The 21,211-nt window shown below is 41.9% G+C and overlaps 2 protein-coding genes and 1 long non-coding RNA gene across 3 annotated transcripts in view; 2 read left to right on the plus strand and 1 right to left on the minus strand.

The window, feature by feature from the left end:
* Positions 1 to 2,638, plus strand: part of recql5 (RecQ helicase-like 5) — a 45,834-nt gene extending 43,196 nt beyond the window's left edge. Inside the window, exon 20 of the mRNA XM_034191220.1 lies at positions 10 to 2,638. Within this exon, the coding sequence (XP_034047111.1) occupies positions 10 to 134 (125 nt within the window). The 3' untranslated portion in view covers positions 135 to 2,638. The remainder of the gene's footprint in view (positions 1 to 9) is intronic.
* The window catches only part of LOC117528593, a 16,563-nt gene extending 11,076 nt beyond the window's left edge, over positions 1 to 5,487 (minus strand). The window contains exon 1 of the long non-coding RNA XR_004565825.1: positions 5,368 to 5,487. This is a non-coding gene — a long non-coding RNA (uncharacterized LOC117528593). The remainder of the gene's footprint in view (positions 1 to 5,367) is intronic.
* cdr2l (cerebellar degeneration-related protein 2-like) lies at positions 5,463 to 20,197 on the plus strand. The gene is made up of 5 exons (XM_034191221.1): positions 5,463 to 5,650; positions 16,048 to 16,160; positions 18,340 to 18,488; positions 18,615 to 18,779; positions 19,067 to 20,197. The coding sequence occupies exons 1-5, from the start codon at positions 5,560 to 5,562 to the stop codon at positions 19,998 to 20,000; spliced, it is 1,452 nt and encodes a 483-aa protein (XP_034047112.1). The 5' UTR covers positions 5,463 to 5,559; the 3' UTR covers positions 20,001 to 20,197.
* The last annotated feature ends 1,014 nt before the right edge of the window (positions 20,198 to 21,211 follow it).

Raw genomic sequence — 21,211 nt, forward strand, 5'->3', positions numbered from 1 at the left:
TGTCTGCAGTTATGGGAGAAGCCAGAGCTCTCATTAAGAAGTTCTTCAGCAAAGTGAAGCACTGTGAAAGCGAGGCAGACTGGAAGCACCTCAAAAGACATCAAAACTGCACCACCAGCAAAAAACAGGAATGATGGGAAACTTCTGCTTTCATGTAAGAGGGACAGGAAAAGACCTTCCTCGCCGTCAGCGGCTAAGCTTGTTTACAGACCAACTGTTGATTTGTTGCTAGTAGTCCATGAGCCAGAGGCCCATTTTGACCTAATTGGTACCACTTAATGGGACCATACAACACTTAGAATCCAGCCTCAGTGTGAATAAATGTAGAAATAAATGGAATGGTCTCCAAAGTCATCGTCCATTATGTTACCCTGTAATGTCACAACAGATGGTACCAACTTTTTAAAACTCTGTTAACCAATAATTTGACTTAGTTTTTAACAAAATTGAGACAAACGTTTGACCCCTGTACAAACAAAGTGACCTTTACCATTTTTGCTGTTTTTACCCCATAACTCTATAAACTACTTTCATAGAGTGGTGGCTGAATGGTTAGTGCGCTTCGTTTCAGTGCAGAAGGTTCCCGGTTCAAACCTCACCCCTACTGCATTTCTCCATGTAATGTGGAGTTGCGTCAGGAAGGGCATCCGGCATGAAACTTGTGGCAATACAACATGCAGATCCACCTCAGATCCGTGGTGGCGATCCCGAGTTTAAAATAAGGGAGCAGCTGAAAAGACTTATATCCAATATGATTGGAGCTTTTTATTTTTTTTATGTTGACCCCTGTGTATTCTTTCATTGATCCCCTACCTGGCTAACCCTAACCCTAGGATGGCCACCATTCATTTTTGTGTTGGTCATTGCATAGTGAATGTAGAGCAGGTAGCTGAGTGGATAAGGACCTGTCCTGCCAATATGTAGACTTGGGTTTGACTCTCGCTCATGCTGCCTATCGTGTCCTTGGACAAGACACTTCTACATTGCCTCAGTCTACCCAACTGGAAATAGGTACTGTTCTTGCCTGGGCATGTAACCTGTGTGGGAGGGTCTCCCATCCAGGGAGAGTTGTAGAGTCTCCTCCGCTTGATTCTATAGAAGCTGGCGATAAGCACTGGCACCAATGAGCCTCAGGGCCCATATGGGACTTACTTTGTGATATAGTGAGGCTGGATTTTGTTGCTTAGTCCCTTTAAAATTGTACAGAAAACCTACTTGATTTAATGTTTTTTGAGCTAATTGCTGCTGCTTTTCAGTTACTAAGCAATAAACTATACATTTATACTGTCAGCACATAGCTAGCACTGTGTCTGCTCCTACATTCACAGGGTCACGTCATTAGGTACCCGATGCCGATGTGAGTACCAGCTTGGACACCCCCCCCTTTACCTTAATTCTTCATGCCTTTGATTCAACAAGGTGCTGGAAAGGATCCTGAGAGATTTTGGTCCATATTGACTTGATGTCATCAGATAGTTGATTGCCACACCATGACACCACCTCCACCCAGGCACGATGCATCTATGTGCAGAAATTGACTCATCAAACCATGCAGCACACTTCCAGTCTTCCACTGTGCAGTGTTTTGAGAGTGTGCCCGCTGTAGCCTGTCTGCTTCAAGGTTTGATGTTTTCAGTGATGCCTTTAGATCAGGATATGAATCACCTCAGGTACTGGCTCGAACCGGTCTGGCTATTTTTCTCTGCTCAACCAGGCAATTTCATCCAGAGCACCTGCACTTACTAGACGTTTCATCTTGGACCATTCTGTGTAGGTTGTGTCTAGAAATCCCAGTAAGATCAGCAGTTTGTGAAATACTCAAACCATCCAACAACCGCACCACATTCAAACCTGCTGAAATCACCTTTCTTCTGCATTCTAATGCTTTTTCAAAATGTGACCAGGTCCTCTTGACCATGTTTCTGTGCCCACATGCATGCATTTCTGCCATGTGGCTGGCAGATTGGTGTACCTAATATAGTGGCCGATGACTGGTTAGTCCATTTTATATCATTCTGTGCTTAGACCTGACTTTTTCAGAGAGCGAGTACCCTCCTCCAGTGCATTGTGATCAGCAACATTGCTGCATGTTTATTGTACAGATATTAATATTTCACTGTAGCAGTTCTGGATCTTTACCCTGGGTGTGGACAGAACCTGTTGGCTGTGGGTGTGTGTGTCAGAAAAACTCAAAGGACAAATTGACAGAATTGATCTGAAACTCACTGTCGCCCCTTAGTGGCTACTTTGAGTGCAGAACCATTTTGAGAAAATTTAGGCAGACGTGAATAAGCACATCCGTATTAATGTAAAATACTGCTTTTTGAGTCTGTTTTTGTACATTCTGAGAAAAAAATGCATTCAACCGCAGTGGTCAAAAAAATGGACATTTTAATTTTCAAGAACGAGACGTTTTACACCAAAGGCCAAACACTTTTTTTTTCTTTTTCTTTTATTTGGCTATGATGTAGCACTAGTGTAATTTATTTTTAATGCCATCATAAAACCCCCAAGTTGTATTAATGTGTCCAATGCTGGAATTTGTCTCAGGTTGATAAATGTGCCTGTAATTTGTCCAGAAGAAAATCCAAAGAATAGAAACTGTGCAGCCATAAGATAATAAAGTTGAGAAAAAGAAGCTGTTAATGAGCGTTTTGCGAGACCTCAACGAATGAAAACTAAATGATTAAACATGAAAACGGACAGCTGGGTGGGTGACGTCATCTCGACTGATGCTGCCTTCACGTACCCCGTGTAACCTCCGTGCAATTTTGAGGACTATTATCAAAACTGCCTTGCAAAATCCTGTTCGCCGACCAAACCACCACCATTTTTTTTCTCTTTAAGCTGTCATGCTTTTTTTTTTTTTTTTTTTTTTTTTTTTTTTTTTTGCCTTTAGGTACCTGGCCTTATACAGTTTTAATAATAATAAAAATAATATATTGTAAGCAAACACTACAACCAAAGAATGTAGGACCAAGAGGTGAACGCCGCCATGTTGGACTGTTTTTAAACATGTCAGACTCTGATGTGGCTGACAAAAGAAGCCACGATCACCACAGCTGCTACAGATGTCAACTGTTTTGGTCCTTTCCCTATACTTTGGTACTTTGAATAAGTAAAATATGTACATTGATACATGTGTAGCCTTAAGACGTTTGTATTGTAACAAGGCCTCCAAGGCCACAGACGAACCAAACTGTAAAATGATCTGTGCAACTTCCTCAGAAATCAAAGCTGACTTTGGAATATTATGCTTTACTTTGCATTTGCATTTCTTTGCGTTGGCTCGACATAGTGCGTTGGCTGTTATATCCTGTATTTTCATTATTTTAAATGAACAAAAAGTTCGTATCATTTGAAGCAGACATATTGGCACCACATAGAGTAAATGGTGTTTTTTTTTGTTTGTTTGTTTGTTTTTTTAATCTGACCTTTTGGCGTTCTTTTTTTTTTGAGTCCTCATCAACCTGATGAAAACTTATCCACGTAAGACATTTTGGAAGAAGATGACTGGAAATATGCAGCGTTTTTAATGTCTTAGTGTTTGCTTTGGGTGTGTTTCTCACCTGCCAACAAGATGAAAAAAATCACTTATTTTAAGAGCTGAAAGTCTTTTCTGTAATTATTTTAGTCAAACTGACCCAGAATTCACCACAGCTATCAGCTATCACAGATTTAAAAAAAAAAGTATGTTAAATTACATGGTCCGGGCTGCTGATGACATCAACAGTCCAAGATGGCAGCAGCGTGCTGCCAGTGGTCATTGTCTAAAATGCATCAGCACTTAGCCTCTTGGTACTACATTTTCTTTGGTAATGTGTTTGTCATGGACATGAATGAGCAAAGCTCTTCAACATCTCACCATGTCATTTAGGTCCTTCAGACTTTTTTTTCAGTAAATGCTTCTGGAGAGCATGAGCATGGTGAAAAATCTTCAGCCTCTGGGGGGTCTCGCTCTCCAGACCGCCCAATTACGGTCCTCTTAACCCCCTGCCACTTCAACCATTTTCTTTATTTGCATTCTCACATGTCTGGAAAAAGTCCTCACCATCTCATTTTGGTCCATCACACTTTATCAGTAAATATGCCGGGAGCATAATCATGGCAAAAATCTTCTGTGACCCCCCCCCCTCCAACTACTGTATTCAAATTCAAAACTGGCTCAAACATTTTACTTCCACTAAGGATTAGAACTTTTTTTTTTTTTTTAGAACTTTTTTTGTGGAGCACAGCACCAACTACTGTACAGGATGTACCTAGCAGTCAATGTGTCACCAATTTCAAAATGGCTCTTCAACCAGACGTGTGGTGCCGTGACATGTCAATCATCTGGGTGGCACCTGGGATGTCCAATCAGGTTTCAGGTAAATCCAGCGCAACCCAGCTACAAGCCAGGAAATGTTACATATTTGACATTTCCTGTTTCACTGGGGACTCAAAATTTGGCACTTCCTGTTTCAGTGTGACCTTGCCACTGAGTTCCTACGAGATTCCATGAGATCTCATCTGCCTGTCCAGGAAGTGTTTGACATTTCCTGTTTCACTGTGGACTCAATTTGGCACTTCCTGTTTGGGACTCCTTGTACCATAAGCGAGCTTCGCTCCTATTATCTAATAGCAATATCTTGTTTACAAACATTGATGCCATTGAACCACGTCATTGCATTGACGTGGTTCACAAGAACGGTGTAAATTGATACCACAAAAGACAGAAGATATGGCGTCTTTGAGTTCAGGAAGGGACTCGGTGGTCTCTGAATACATTCAAAACCTAGATAGAACCGCAAAAGCAAGGTATTTCTCCAAGCTAACCTACAATAAAGCCAACCACGCTAGCCCGCAAACGACGTGAACACATTCATGACATCACAGGAGCTATCACCATACAACCATAAATACTGAATGTTACACTTACAAAATGGGATTTTGGGCAGATGAATAAAACACTGGGTTGCTGTTAAGAGTGTTGTTAAAAATGATAGCAAATGAATTTTTTTTAAGCTTTAATACATAAAGAACGGTCTGTGAAGAGCTATGCGAGAGCGAGAATGAAATTTAATGAAGTTTGTTCCTTTTGGCTTTCAACCGTGCTTAATTCTGAGAAATTTGTCAGACAGATTGTCAAAAAAAGAAAAATCAAGAGGAGAATTTGGTTGGTTTTTATCCTCCTTTTATCATAATTTGTTTCCTTGTGGTCCACTTTCGTTGTCAACCTAAAAAAAAGGTCTTCCCTCACTTCTAATTCGAGTTTTTGTTGAAATTAATCATTAGTTTTTGGTTTTCCGATGGTGCTTGAACGCAGCAGCAGATCGGGATGCGTTTGGCCTTTCTGCGCCTCAAAAAAAAAAAAACATTTCGGTCCACGCGCTGCTGATATGCACGAGGAGCTCGTGCTCCTGTGCGCGGGTGTGAAGTCGCTGATCCGGATTTTTTCAGATCTGCACCTGGTTCAGGGATCGGGTGCAGCTGCCGGATTTTGCTCGCACACTTGCTGCCGCTGCAGTTTTTTTTATTGTGTTTGTTTGTTGTGCGATTTCCGGTTCGAGCAGCTGGCGGATGAACGGCTTCATACTGCGTGCAGGCAGGATGGAGGAGTTTATGACGGAAGAAGAGGAGCCCTGGTTCGACCAGCGGGACCTGGAGCAAGGTGAGTTAAACACGGTGACGTCACTGAGAGGAGTCTGTCTCCTTTGTATCTGTGCACAGTGTTACACTTTTTGCAACTGCTTCGGTGATTGCAGCTTAAAACAAAACACTATTTACACTATTTTTCCATGTGAAATTATGCTGTGTATATATTGCACAACAGGGGCGACGGTCCCCATAAGGAGTCAAATCCAGCGATACCATGCAGGGTTCAAACAAGACTGGGGTGCCCAATTGTGCCCCCTAGGTGTTTCTAATGTAGTGTTTTCAACATTTTCTCTTTAAAACATATATTTCAGGAGCATTTGTTTAATATTTTGTTTTGTTTCAAAACAGCTGCTGTAGTTGACCTTAATAAGACCAGATAGACACCCCAAATCAATAGACACAACAAATCAACATCGATGGTACCAGCCTGAATGCAGTAGAGCACTTCACGTATCTCGGTAGTGTTATCTCAAACAACGCATCTGTTGCCGAGGACCTAGACAGTCGCCTTGCCAAGGCCAGCAGTTCTTTTGGTCGACTCTAAAAGAAAGTTTGGCAGAATCATGCACTGCGCCTTTCCACAAAAGTGCAGGTCTACAGAGCCATTGTGGTCCCTACCCTCCTGTATGGAGCTGAAACCTGGGTTCTGTATCGCCAGCAGATCAGATTACTGGAACGCTTTCATCAGCGTTGTCTCCGAAACATCTTTGGGATCAAGTGGCAGGACTACGTCTCAAATGAGGACATCCTTACTAGAACCAAATTGCCCAGCATGGAGTCTATTATACTCAAACAACAGCTTCGTTGGGCAGGTCACGTAGCCAGGATGGATGATACACGCATGCCGAAATTAATTCTCTTTGGCGAGCTCAAGGAAGGGAGACGAAACCAAGGGGTGCCCAAAAAGCGCTATAAGGACCAGCTGAAGAAACAGCTCTCTCTTGCAGGCATTCAGCATCAGTCATGGCAGCATCTAGCTACAGATAGACTCAGCTGGTGTTCCAGCATCAAATCCTCCAGCCTGAAGTTTGAGGCAGAAAGAAGTGAGGCCTCACGCCAGAAGCGTCAAAGACAGAAAGAGCGGGCAACAGCACAAGCCCAGCCTACTCAAGTGTTCATTTACCCCAAGTGTAACAGGTCTTGTGCATCTCGCATCGTACTTTTCAGCCACCAGAGGGCTTGTAGAAAAGAAAAAAAAAAAGGCCTTCCCACTATCCTCGCAAGCGAGGAAACTGCCAACAACAGCAACAACAACAGACGCTTGTGCTGTCAATGTTTTTTTTTTTTTTTCTCAGTGAAGTTTTGAGTATTTTATGTGTTTTATGAGGCAGCTGAATTTCTGTGACCTTTGTGGGACAGACAAAGTTTATTCTATTCTATGACCCTGTGCACTCACACCCTGCATGTGAACCATTTTCTGAAGCAACTGGTTCATTTAGCCTTTTCAAAATACTGAATTCTTTTTTTTAAAGCAGTTGTGGGTGTCATTAAGGTAACTGTAAGTATGTGATGGTAGGTTTTTATTACAGCGGTGACATGACGTCTTACAGAGACACAGGAACAGAAAGAAATAACTGAAACAAGAATTGTTGGTTGATATGAAGGGAGTGAAAAATTTTTTTGTTTCCTTCGGAGAATGAAACCCCAGTCTGCCTCATGACGGGTAAATGTTTCATTTCATGATTTGTGCAATTTGAAAGAATCATTTTCTGAACCAAGGAATTGTCACTGCACCAGATCACTATTATAGTGTTGTATTTAAAAATAATAATACTAATCTGAAGTATTATTGAGCAAATCATCTCTACATTACTTGTTTTGTTTATTATTTTGAGCATATTCCAAAACATTGATTTTTCAAAAACATATTTCAAGTGTACTTCAAAAACATTTTTTGAACCCATCTTTCTCTTGAAACAACTTTACATTTCATGCATTTTGAATCAGTACTTCAGTTTGCTAAATTATTTCACCCATTTAGTGTTAGTAGTTTAGTAATTGTTTCATTTAGTGTTTTGGATGTTGAACAGTGAATTACTTTCTGAAGTTTAAAATCTTTTTCTGCCATCTCTGTGTGTAATATTATTTTGTGCTGGGTTTGAACCCAGAACATATTGGGGGGTGCAGTGGCAGTGCCATGGGGGTGCTTGGGGGGGCTCAAGCCCCCCCCCCAAGAATTCTGCCAATAATGTGAATAGCAACTGACATATTTGTGGATCTCAACTGCAGTTTTGCGCTGAGAATGTCTCAATATTGCATAACTGAGCAAAGTGATGAATGTGTGTGTTCGGTGATCCACCGATGCTGAATCACCCTTCACAAACAGAATTTTCAGTTTTGCAAATAAACATTTATTTGTAAAAACCCACACACGTTACAAATCAGAAATTTGTGTTTGTTGATCACAAAGTACGTGATTCTAAGTGATGTGTGTGTGCATAGATACCACATTTTGGAGGAGCACGGGTGACTAAAACATATACCTTAGTATTTATAAAGTAATTTTATTATATATTGTTCATTTTGACAACATTTTGTGGAGCCCCTCCTATTTTTACCCCAGCCCCCCCAACAAAAATTTCCTGGCGCTGCCACTGAGGGGGTGGCATGACTCCCAGTGTTTGACTTCATAAGAAAACAAGAATGAAGTGACTCCTAATAAGTAAATCTGGCAACACTTGGAAGTCTTGGAGGTTTTTATTTCTTTCTTTTTGTAGCATAAACCGCGGCATCATCTGATTGCGTGCTGCTGATGCAGAGAACAAAAATCCACATTGTGCTTCAGCATTGCACTGCTCGGGGATCCGGGTCTTCAGAACCCGGTGGATTCTGCTCTCTGTAGTCGTGCTGAAACTGAGATGGTGTTACTCAGCATTATTCCTGAGCACATTATGTCTCTGCATGATCTGATTCATAAGCCCCAGATTAAATGAGGGCTTCTTATTTGGGATCACAGATTCAAGGCTTCAGGGTCAGAGCTCATCTCTCCAAACAAACGTCATCCTGTGTGGAATCACAGTTTAGCCTGATCCCCGCCCTAGAGCCTGCTTTGCCCCAGAAAGCAAACTGTTATGCAACTTTTGTGCTGCCATTTCTGCTGCCTGGTGACAGCGGCGTCCCTTCTGCCAAATCAGCATCCAGGGGCTTTGTGCAAATCACTTTCAGTCAGTCAAGGAAAAATGTCAAACATTATGTGTCAGGTTCTAAAATGCTTAAATCTTTATTTTTAAAATCTGTAAGTTTAATTTAATTTCGTTTTTGTGCTGGTGTTTGCGTTAAATAAAAAGACAAATGAAGATGCCATCTCATGCTATGAGAATCTGGCATCGTTGTACTGCCCATTGGTATTTTTCAAACTAAAGACTTAGTTAGTTATGATGTCCTTTGACCTACACTTTACAGAACTCGCTCGGACTGCTGTAGACACTGTGGCTTTGAATGGATTTACAGGAATTTACACCAAGAATATGTGACTATTTTACTATAAAGTATGTTATTGATATTTCATCATGATTTTCAAAATATTCTACAAGCTTTAGCTGTGGTTTTTGAAATACTTTAACAGTCTTTTCAGTCTTCATGAATTTCATGTAGTTTAATTGTTCCGATTTAATGCATAATTTGGTTTACAATTAAAAGGAAAATCATTCCAGGTCCTACGTCCATGTCATATTCTGTTATTTCAACATTATCATTGACTGTTCAAATGAAAGGTTTAATCTAGGATCATTTAAATATGCACTTCTTTTTCTTCCAGGAAATGCTGAAAATGTATCTATTAGATACAAAATTATTTTGGTTTCTGGGGGCCCGCGGGCCCTAGACCATGGCTCCTGGGGGCTGTGCCCCCCAGACTCCCTGCAAATGTTCTTGGATTTCACAGTTTTCATTTGACAGCCCTGACCACGGTCTTCACTGATGGACACAGCAGCTGTCAGTCAACGCAACCATGCACACAGTTAAACAGAATTTTATGAATTAAAATGTCTTCAACTAAAAATTTAGGAAAAAAAAATTCACTCCTTCCCCCCCACCCCTGGTACAGTTGTCATGGAGGAGGAGACCGTCTAGAGACCAAAACTGTTTTTTGTACCAGGCTGTAAGCATGTTTATTTCTGCTCTAAAGTTGGACGTTTTAAAACAGGCTTTGATGGGACTGTGCTCTGTTTTGGAGTCAGCCTCAAGTGGCCAGGCAAGGAATTGCATTTCCTGGTTGGGGTTAAAATGCGAGCTCTAGTGTTGCCTCTTGGTTGTTAGTTCTGGCCGACTGATTCTGCTCTCCTCTCTTGTTTGAGGGGCTGTTCCCAGGACTGATGTCTCATGTTTTGCGCTGCTTGCCGGACCCCTGATTGAAGACGTAGCCACGTAATCGCCAGCGACTCCATCATTCAGGATAAAGCCATGGACAGTTATAATCTATAATTGGACTTGTCGCCAATATATAGATGGGGGTTTGAATCTTGCTTGTGTTCTTGCACGAGACGCTTGTTATGCATTGCTGCCACCCACTCAGCAGGAACTGGATGCCGGCATCCCGTTCCAACAAGTTTGGTCCATGTGCACTGCCTGGATGTAAAGATGCTGCCGTGTCTGTTAGGGATGGGTATTGATAAGATTATCAGTGCCATTATCGATTCTGCTTATCGATCCGATTCCTTATCGATACCTCGTGAATTTTGTACTAAAAGTAGGCTTTACAGGTTTTCTATGTATTTCATTGAGTCTTAAAGTAAATAAATATGAAATTAGTCACTGTATCCTTGTACTCTGGACATAAATAAAAATAAACAAAACAGTGTTTCACTTTGAAGTTATTAATTCAGACTGGACTCTATCGTTCTAACTTGACTCATCAGAGAGCCGCGCAGCGTTTGGAGCTGTGTGAACAGAACGGAGGACGATTCTCGTTTCTTTCTCGCAACAAGACAGGAGTCCCAGTTAGTAACTTTAATCCGCACAAACATGACTCACGATTGACATATTCAAGGATGAAAGTGACGAAAAACAAAAAAAGCTGAAACCCAAAATTACCCCCCAATACCACCCGCACGAAAATGTTTGAATTCTAGAAGCTCTGAAATGCAATCTGGGACTATTCCAGACAATAAACTGGAGTGAGTGCAGCATTTAGTGAGGAAAAAAACCCCAACAACTTTCTTTATTCATATTAATTCCAGTAGTATTCTGCTCTTACTAGGATGCAGCAGTTTTCTAGTTTGGCAGATAGTTCTGGAGGAAATCACTGAAGAAATTAACAAACTGAAAATATGGTTTGACTGAAACAAACTGTCATTAAACCTAAATAAGACAGGGATGAAATGGAGGTGTAAGAATCACTAGGTGTTCACAGGAAAGACTTTACACTCAACAAAAATATAAACGCAACACTTTTGGTTTTGCTCCCATTTTGTATGAGATGAACTCAAAGATCTAAATCTTTTTCCACATACACAATATCACCATTTCCCTCAAATATTGTTCACAAACCAGTCTAAATCTGTGATAGTGAGCACTTCTCCTTTGCTGAGATAATCCATCCCACCTCACAGGTGTGCCATATCAAGATGCTGATTAGACACCATGATTAGTGCACAGGTGTGCCTTAGACTGCCCACAATAAAAGGCCACTCTGAAAGGTGCAGTTTTATCACACAGCACAATGCCACAGATGTCGCAAGATTTGAGGGAGCGTGCAATTGGCATGCTGACAGCAGGAATATCAGCCAGAGCTGTTGCTCGTGTATTGAATGTTCATTTCTCTACCATAAGTCGTCTCCAAAGGCGTTTCAGAGAATTTGGCAGTACATCTAACCAGCCTCACAACCGCAGACCACGTGTAACCACACCAGCCCAGGACCTCCACATCCAGCATGTTCACCTCCAAGATCGTCTGAGACCAGCCACTCGGACAGCTGCTGAAACAATCGGTTTGCATAACCAAAGAATTTCTGCACAAACTGTTAGAGACCGTCTCAGGGAAGCTCATCTGCATGCTCGTCGTCCTCATCGGGGTCTCAACCTGACTCCAGTTCGTCGTCATAACCGACTTGAGTGGGCAAATGCTCACATTCGCTGGCGTTTGGCACGTTGGAGAGGTGTTCTCTTCACGGATGAATCCCGGTTCACACTGTCCAGTGCAGATGGCAGACAGCGTGTGTGGCGTCGTGTGGGTGAGCGGTTTTCTGATGTCAATGTTGTGGATCGAGTGGCCCACGGTGACGGTGGGGTTATGGTATGGGCAGGTGTCTGTTATGGACGAAGACCACAGGTGCATTTTATTGATGGCATTTTGAATGCACAGAGATACCGTGACGAGATCCTGAGGCCCATTGTTGTGCCATCCAAGAACATCACCTCATGTTGCAGCAGGATAATGCACGGCCCCATGTTGCAAGGATCTGTACACAATTCTTGGAAGCTGAAAATGTCCCAGTTCTTGCATGGCCGGCATACTCACCGGACATGTCACCCATTGAGCATGTTTGGGATGCTCTGGACCAGCGTATACGACAGCGTGTACCAGTTCCTGCCAATATCCAGCAACTTCGCACAGCCATTGAAGAGGAGTGGACCAACATTCCTCAGGCCACAACTGACAACCTGATCAACTCTATGCGAAGGAGATGTGTTGCACTGCATGAGGCAAATGGTGGTCACACCAGATACTGACTGGTATCCCCCCCCAATAAAACAAAACTGCACCTTTCAGAGTGGCCTTTTATTGTGGGCAGTCTAAGGCACACCTGTGCACTAATTATGGTGTCTAATCAGCATCTTGATATGGCACACCTGTGAGGTGGGATGGATTATCTCAGCAAAGGAGAAGTGCTCACTGTCACAGATTTAGACTGGTTTGTGAACAATATTTAAGGGAAATGGTGATATTGTGTATGTGGAAAAAGTTTTAGATCTTTGAGTTCATCTCATACAAAATGGGAGCAAAACCAAAAGTGTTGCGTTTATATTTTTGTTGAGTGTATTTCTGTACGTATGTATTTATTTATTTATGTATGTTCATTGTTGCTTTTATATTTTCTGTTATGTTTCTATTCGGGTTCTTTTTGTCTCTTTCTCTAAAATTGTACATAATAAGCATTAGATTATTAATATATAAACAAAAATAAATTTAAGAAATATTACAATTTGAAAACAAATGCACCCGAAGGTGATGACAGCTGCAAATGCGTAATGCTAACTTTTAACATTGAAAATGCCATAGACATGCTAACGCGTTAGCATCGCTCCCGTTTTTAAGTTATAAAATACAGCTATCAACTGTTTCAGAAGACCATAACAGGTCGGTTTAACATAGCAAAGGTAAATAATCCTCACAGACGTATGGTCTTTAGAGTTTTAGCGGGGGAAAATTAAGCGAAAGAAAGAAAGTATAAACGAAGCAACAGATCGAAGCATTGCAATTGGTTCAAGGTTCAGAGCAAAGCCACGCTGCAGAAAAGTTGATCACGGACCCGCTGCAGGGTATATAATCAATGTAGAGAAATTATCATTTTCCTGACAAACACCCCCCAAAACAACGGCCACTCTGAAGGACCGATAACAGAATCGTTAAGCACAAAGCTTATTGATGTCGGTGGATCGAATCATTTCTTAACGATACCCGAAAGGAACCGGTTCTCGATACCCATCCCTAGTCTGTCATCACTTGAGAGATGTGCTTGTTTGGGCATTTTCCACCCCAAACTTGCTGTGCACAAAATTACTGTTAAGCAGTTTGTTTTGTTTTACAAGTTGATAGTTTTCGGTAATATTGGAGGTTTGTTCTAAAAATTAATCTGCACTTCCATGGCTCAAATCTTACTGAAATCAGTTTGACCTTCTGAGGCATCTTATCCACAAACTGGTGAAACCATGAGAAGACAGAGCTGATAATTTGTTGCAGGTGTGCACATTTCAGTTCCATCCTGTTGTGGATATTAGATTCATGCATCAGATGGGGCTTGCATGTACGTGCAAGTCCCATCAGATGCATGAATCTAATATCCACAACAAATTTCTGCATCATGCACAAAGGTGCAAGTGCATAGAAATTACATATGCACTCCTGATGGGGCGAGGGGGATGCGAGCTTGTCTCATTCTTGTACATAATCACAAGAAGCTGAGATTTCGCACGTTTGTGCGCATGCCGCTTCTCGGAAGCAGGTGATGGCGGTGTGACCCGGTTGGCTGTAGAACTCCCAACTTTCCTCCTCTCCTGGCTCATGTTTTCTGTACTGTTGGAGCAGAAAATTCCAGCAGCTCTCTGCAGCACCGTGCGTGTGTTCACTATGATGAATCATAATGTTTCTACTCAGCTCCTCACTCCCACAGTGTTATGTCGCCGAGGGCTCGGAGCGCGCAGAGCCGGCGGGATTTTCCTCCCACTCAGTGCAGCTTCAGGCTGTGCTGTAAAATCCAGTTTTGGTCAGACGTTTAAATACACTCATCGTGAACATGAACGTCCTTGCAGTGGTGGACCTTTGATGGTTTTGTTGAACTGTCCGCTTTTTGGGCAAAGTGGTTGTACAACAATTAACATTGTTACTAGAGGTTTCCTGAAGTCAGCAGTGGGTCAAGATTATACATACAGCTCACCTAATATTTGGCAACTTTCACCTTTGACCAGATAATTGTGGTGGCCATCAGCAAGCTTCTGATGTTGCACTTCTAGACTATGGTGGCATTGCAGGGTAATAGGTTCCTATTTCGTAGTTAATTTGTCTTTTTGTCGCCACATGTTTCTTGTGCCTCTGACGATTTGCAACAAAATGTTTGCTAATGCTAGTATTGGCTAAGCTGATTTTGGAGTGCTGTGTCCTTTTGAAAGGCACCTCATAAATTTTACCAGAGGCTAAAATATGGCCATCAGGTATTGCGAAGACTTTGCATCTGTCCGTCTGTCTGTGCTCAGCATAACTCCAGCTCTATTACTGCCGGAGTCTTTAAATTCACAGGGAGCATCCTTGGGACACAGACCTTGGACAAGTTCAAGGGTTTTATTAAAAAGACGACCTGAAAGTTCAGCCACAATTTGCCAGAAGGTACATCTGAGATGTAAGCCTACATTTGATGTTTTGGTGAAAGAAAACCCTCCTCTGTACCACTTCATCATGAAGCTGTGTAACTGGGGATACAAAATGCAAAACATGCACTATGCACAATTTCTCCAATCGCAGCCACAGAAACGTGTAACTTCTTCTGGGTTGTCTGGGTGTCTTGGTGGCTTTCCTCACTCTTCTCCTTCTTGCACAGTCACTCAGTTTTTGAGAACTGTCTACTCCACACAGATTTACCATACTGTTTGCATTTCTTTATAACTGACATAAAGTTCGACATATTCAGTGACTTGGAAATGTTCGTGTCCATCACCTGACTTGTCTGAATAATACTTGCAAGAAAACTGATTATTTACAGGTATACCAAAGGGGCCCATTACTTATGCAACTCATCGTCTTGGATTTATATTTTTACTTAATTTATATCAAGTTATAGAGACTTGCTTTCAGTTTGCGTCTAAGGAAGATAATTTTAGAAATGTTTATATTGAGAAGCCTGATTTACTTTTTGTATTTGAAATGCCATAAACAAATTAAAATGTGTGAAATACCAAGGGGCTGAATACTTTTGCAAACCACTGTATTTAGCATAAGGGTGTACTTGGGTGATCCCCCAACACACTGATCTGTGGGGACCGGGGAGGATATGTCATTTCCTGATGAAGTTAAGAAGCCTTAGCAAACTGAGACATTTTGGAACTTTAAGCACTATTGAATTAACAATGTAAGTGGGTGTAGGCATGTTTTTGTTCTTTTTACTCAAGAATTCAGAAACCCTAAAATAAAATGTATGCTCCAAATTCTCCTTAAATAAATGGTAAATGGACTTCATTTTATATAGCACTTTTCCTTCTGCTCAAAGCACTTTACAAATAATGCCTCACATTATTTGCCTCCTTTTCTGATCATTTATTATGCAGTCGTTCTGCCCCAGAAAAACAGGCCAAATAATTTTTAAAAATTTTTTTTAATTTCTTTAAAAGCTCAATATTGCTGTAATGCATCCATGGCCACTGGTGTAAACTTCTGACCACACACGTTTCACTAGCTGTGGCATGCACACGGCTGTTTGTTCCCAGTGGAAGAGGAGTGTTGAGATCTTTTCATTTTGCATCCCTTATGCTTAATAAATACACATACTGTGCATATATGCGTAAATGACCGAGTTAACTTTTTACTCTCATTAAAATGATTGCTGAAGAGCAAAGAAAATTCAAATATATAATGAGAAACTGACTGCATTTACCATGTGTTTGTGCACATCTCAGGATAGCACCACTCCAAAATTCTTAAGACGTGTTGCACTGTGCAGTGAAATTTCTCACAGTGGTTTTCTCCCGTTTTGTTTGTGTCAGACCTGCACTTGGCAGCAGAACTCGGCAAAACTCTGCTGGAACGCAACAAGGAGCTGGAAGACTCCCTGCAGCAGATGTACCTCAACAATGAGGAGCAAGTGCAGGAGATAGAGGTAAGGCCATCTGGAGGACCGTGCATGTGCTTTACACTTTGTTGTAGGTAACGTGATACGTTAGAGCAGTAATTTACAAAGTGTGGGCTGTGAAGGTACTGCATGTTGGTTGTTAAAAAATAAATACAAACCTAATTTTCAAAATTGTAATAAAGGAAAACATTTTTTTTAATTAATTTTAATATGTGATCAGAAGTAATAAAAAGAAATCCATGGTGTTTAAATTTATCAAATTACATGCAATGCACACACTCTTAGTCTCATATGTTTGTCAAAATTGTGATTAAACACATTAAATTTAGGCTTGCTTCTTCCATGTGCCTTCTGACAAACTTCAGTGGAAATTTAGTGTTTGATATGAGAAAATCCTTCTCTGGTTTTCTTCACCTTGAAGCTGTACAACTCGTAATGCAGCAATGTGCGGCTACTTTATGAAGGGTGCAGTTCTGGAAGTAAAAATCCCGTTTGTTTTTCTTCCATTGATGTTTCAGAAAATTCTTTAAATCATTTGAAACATTGAACCAAGTCAATCAGCTATGAGATGAACCAGGACCACAAAAGGTTTTTATTTGTATCCAAAGAAGAAAAACAAAAAATGCAAAGGCACAAGACTGTGTAACTAATTACTTTTAAGCATGAAGGAACTACTCATCCCATAATGCATTGCAAATCTAGAATCCATACAGAATCACTTCTAAACTTGTCTGTTCTTTTCAACCTTCTTCTAAACCTTTTCATTGTCCTCGTGTTTGTATCTGTATATTAAAAGCCAAGTGTCCTCTGCGTGCGTGTGTGCGTGCACCCTCAATCACGGACAAACCGGGGAGAGCTAACATTTGCTGTTTGGTATGCTTATGTATTTTGGGTCAAGGATGAATGTTGCGAAAACACAAAGTTGGTAGGACTAATATTTTTGGAGAAACTACATACAACAGTGAACAAAGGACATTGATAATTACATTCTGGACTCGCACACCATTGCAACTCATTATACAAACGTTGCATAATTTATTACCACCCTAAATAAACTCTGTAAATTCCTGTCGAGCTGGATTTGAATAGAGTGCATCAAAAGCATTTACACTCACACCAAGTAGCTGGTCTGGTCTTCCCATGTCCTGTTAACTGTGTCACCAGCAGCAAAACAGCTGGTTACCCTGCAGTTTGCGGGGTTTAAAAATAAAAATTAGAGATTAGAGAGATCCCCATTTCAGTTCAGGATTATGGGTAGTATAGTTCTTTTTGGTGACATTGCAAATAATAAAACTTCTAATAATACAGACTTGTGGCTTCTACAGGAGCACATACCATTGTTGCACAGCTTTGTAGCTCTGAGTGAGTCTGTTTTGGATGGTTATAACTTTATAGCCCATCATCTAAATCCCTGTGGATAATATGAGTAGGATGTTTGTTTCTGGAACCGCACTGTTGCACTCCATAGAGAAGCTGTACTATCCACAGTTTCTGTAATCACAGCCACAAAAGCCCCTACACCTTCACAGGTGACTTAGTGGCTTCCCTCACTTATCTTCTTCTTGCATGGTCACTCGGTTTTTGAGAGGTGCATACGCCAGGCGGATGTACCATACAGTGTCATACTGTTTGTATTTCTGAGTGACTCATTGAAATGAAGTCAGACATTTTCAGTGGCTTGGAAATGTTCATGTATCCTGACTTGTTCAATAAATATAATATATCAAAACAGTCATACTTAAATACTATTATATAGTTTGTGCAATCGCTTGTGATCTATGAAAATGGATTTGTATAAAAATGGCTGAAATTCCTATGTTTAAATGCAGTATCTTTGTTAAATGCCTTGAATCAAAGCTGAATATCGACACAAGAGCATCTTGATTGTGTCATTTCAGCTCCATTGTGTTGGCGTACAGAGGAAAAAAATGACAAATTATTACTGTCCAAACATGTAATTGACTGTATGCAAACAGACTTTATCTAAATGGGCGTGTTTTATGCACAAACATAATTTTCAGCCCTGGGACAGACGAGAGTCCTACATCAGTGGGTCCAACAAGCATCAAATACTCGTTGGTTGTTTGAAAGTGTTATTCATCAGCCTGGCTCAGAACAAGAACCCTGATGGATGACTTGCCACAAACTGTTACCGTGATGTGTTTGTGTTCCTGTGAAAATGTGACTGAACTTGTTTCTCTCGCAGTATCTGACGAAGCAGTTGGAAATGCTGAGGGAGATGAACGAGCAGCACACCACGGTGTACGAACAGCTGGATGTGACGGCCAGAGAGCTGGAGATCACCAATGAGAAGCTGGTGATAGAGAGCAAGGCTTCGCAGCAGAAAATCGACAGGTAATCTGCACTCGAGGATCTTTTCATTGTTACTCATCGACAGTGTAGTGTGATTTATTGGGCACAAAATGCTACGGATTTAACATTACGGTACCAGATCACCTGCAGATTTGAATGTGTGCGCAGGCTAATGGGCACCATGGAGACCCTGCAGGGTCAGGTGGACATTCTGACAGCTCGGGTGAATGAACTGCGAACTCTGGAGGAGCTGAGAGTCCTGAGAGAGAAGAAGGAACGACGCAAGACCGTGCACTCCTTCCCCTGCCTCAAAGAGCTCTGCACTGCGCCGAGGTAGGCGACTGTCATGAGTTTGCTATTAATATACTGAAAATTACAAGCGAGCAGTATTTATTACGGATGATCTTGCAGGAATGATGAAGTCAGGTTGCACCTTTCTGAAATTGGGAAATTGTACGCTAACCGAAGTACAATCAGAGCACATTTTTAATGTGAAGCTAAAATATGGGCAGGTTTAGCTGTCATTGTAATTCCATTACCACAGAATTGCCCAGTGTTTTAGAAACAAAAATATGCATCCAGTCCCGCTTCTGTAAAGTTGTGACACTTTGTTTCATCAGATATGAGGATGGTTTTCTCTTAGCCAACCCAGGCAGTGTGGACCTGGCTGAGAAACAACCACTGGATGAGGAGAATGTGCGCTTGAGAGACATAGTCTCCTCCCTACGCTTGGCTATGGACACGGAGAGAACCAAGCGGGAGAATGCTGAGCGGGAGTGCACGGCTGTGCTACAAGAGTTTGAGCATCTGGAGCAGCGCCTCTTGGGAGCTGAAGGCTGCCAGCTGCGGGTTCAGGAGCTCGAAGCCGAGCTCCAGGAGATGCAGCAGCTCAGGAAGTCCAGAATGTGCCTCTTTGGAGGCATCGAAGACGGACTGGAGACGCTGCTCAACATCGACCCCGAGACGGATACTCCAGAGGTGAGTGCAGGTTTGGAGGACGGAAGTGAAGGTGGCGTTGGGGAGATGGGTGGCGCAGGGCAGCAGGGAGGCCCTGTGAGGAAAAGCTGCAGCGACACAGCTTTGAACGTCATCTCAGCCCGCGACGCCTCTGGAAGACGGCAGGGTTATGCGCTCCACGCCAACAGTGTACGCAAAAGGGGCATGTCCATTCTGCGGGAGGTGGATGAACAGTACCACGCCCTGCTGGAGAAGTATGAGGAGCTACTGGGGAAGTGCCGGCGGCACAAGGAGAGCCTGCGCCACGCCAGCGTGCAGACATCCCAGCCGGTCTCAAGGGACCCCTCCATGAAAGAGTACAGCATGGTGTCCATAGGGCCTTCAACATCGGAGGCTGCAGCCCCCCCTCCCACGCCGCCTCAGACTCCCTCCACCCCAGAGGCTCTGGAGGGGATCAGCAGGCACGTGGAGCAGGTCGACAAGCGGCTCAGCCAGAACACACCCGAGTACAAGGCTCTCTTTAAAGAGATCTTCTCCCGTCTGCAGAAGACGAAGAGCGACGTGAACTCTGGCAAAGGAAGGAAGACAAAGAAGTGAGCCAAAGCTCCAAACTAGGTAAACATGACACCAAGTTCACCATTGTCCTAATCAATCTAACTGTATTAATGACTTCTTAACGTTATCTCCTGACTTCATGATGACTGACCTCCTTCGTCAGGTGATTAAGTACCATTAGCTCTCAGGAGCTCAGCCAATTAAAACTACCAAACACTACTTTTGTCCATGGATGGAAGGTTGTTGTTCCATGTGTGGATGTAGGGTCCTGACCCCCCCCCAAACAAACCATCCCTGAGGTTACCATAACTGACAGTTCTATTATAACGTTCTTGTTTTACGACAGTCTAGTGTGTGATGTGGTACTTGTAAGTAAAGCGTAACGATGCCTAAATTATTTAATTTTGCCCCTTTTATTTTTGCCATTCTATTTAAAAAGCAACAATGAAGCTATATGAACAAATAAAAGGATTTTTAAATCAACAGCATTCATGGCGTGTTTACAAAGTAGCCGGTTGTCCTCATGTACAAAAGTCACCCCAAGGTGCCGCACACAAGAGAGGTTTAAACCAGGCACTTTGGGAACAGTGGTAAGGGGAAAAAAAAACTGTTTTTTGATTAGAGGAAGAAACTTCAAGTAAACCAGACACAGTGGAGTGACCATCTGCAAAACAGGACAGAAAAGATGTGCAGGGCAGTTTTAATGTGAACATTGTGATTTATAAACTAGACAGCAAGATGTTTACACTCAAACTGTGATGCATGCATGTCAACATTTTGAAGACGAAGTGGCACCACGTAGTCTGAAAAAGTGGCATTATGACATGTAATGAGTCATAACTGATTCGTGAGTCATAACTGGTATATTACACATCTCACATACAGAAAAATGCAGCAGTGGAAGCCAAATTTGGCATTTAAGAAGCTGATCTGCAGCAGTGCTGCTGATTAAAATGGGTTTAAGTGTGTCAGGTCTTAATCTTTGCACGCCATTAAACTTTTAAAAGCCACTAGATGTCACTGTATCTGAGAACTCCATTGAATTGGAAGTACTGCAATAATTTGCATATCACAACAGGCTGTAGTACCCATGAGCCAGACCCTGAAATATAAGTAACTGGTACAAATGAGGGCAGTAATTGTCAGTGATTTTTGGCAAGATGTGCGTATATTTTGCCAAAAAATTTTACATCTTACATTATTTTAACATCTCTGCTTTTTGTAGATGTGCTTCTGTTGGCTTGATCAGACTG

The sequence above is a fragment of the Thalassophryne amazonica genome, chromosome 16 (assembly GCF_902500255.1).
Source record: "Thalassophryne amazonica chromosome 16, fThaAma1.1, whole genome shotgun sequence".
Taxonomy (NCBI): domain Eukaryota; kingdom Metazoa; phylum Chordata; class Actinopteri; order Batrachoidiformes; family Batrachoididae; genus Thalassophryne; species Thalassophryne amazonica.

What these genes read in the sequence shown, in the direction of transcription:
- cdr2l (XM_034191221.1), top strand. Translation starts at nt 5,560, where the DNA reads ATGAACGGCTTCATACTGCGTGCAGGCAGGATGGAGGAGTTTATGACG. An exon ending in AGCAAGTGCAGGAGATAGAG is followed by an intron (nt 16,161 to 18,339) that starts GTAAGGCCATCT and finishes TTTCTCTCGCAG; the next exon opens with TATCTGACGAAGCAGTTGGA. An exon ending in TCGCAGCAGAAAATCGACAG is followed by an intron (nt 18,489 to 18,614) that starts GTAATCTGCACT and finishes ATGTGTGCGCAG; the next exon opens with GCTAATGGGCACCATGGAGA.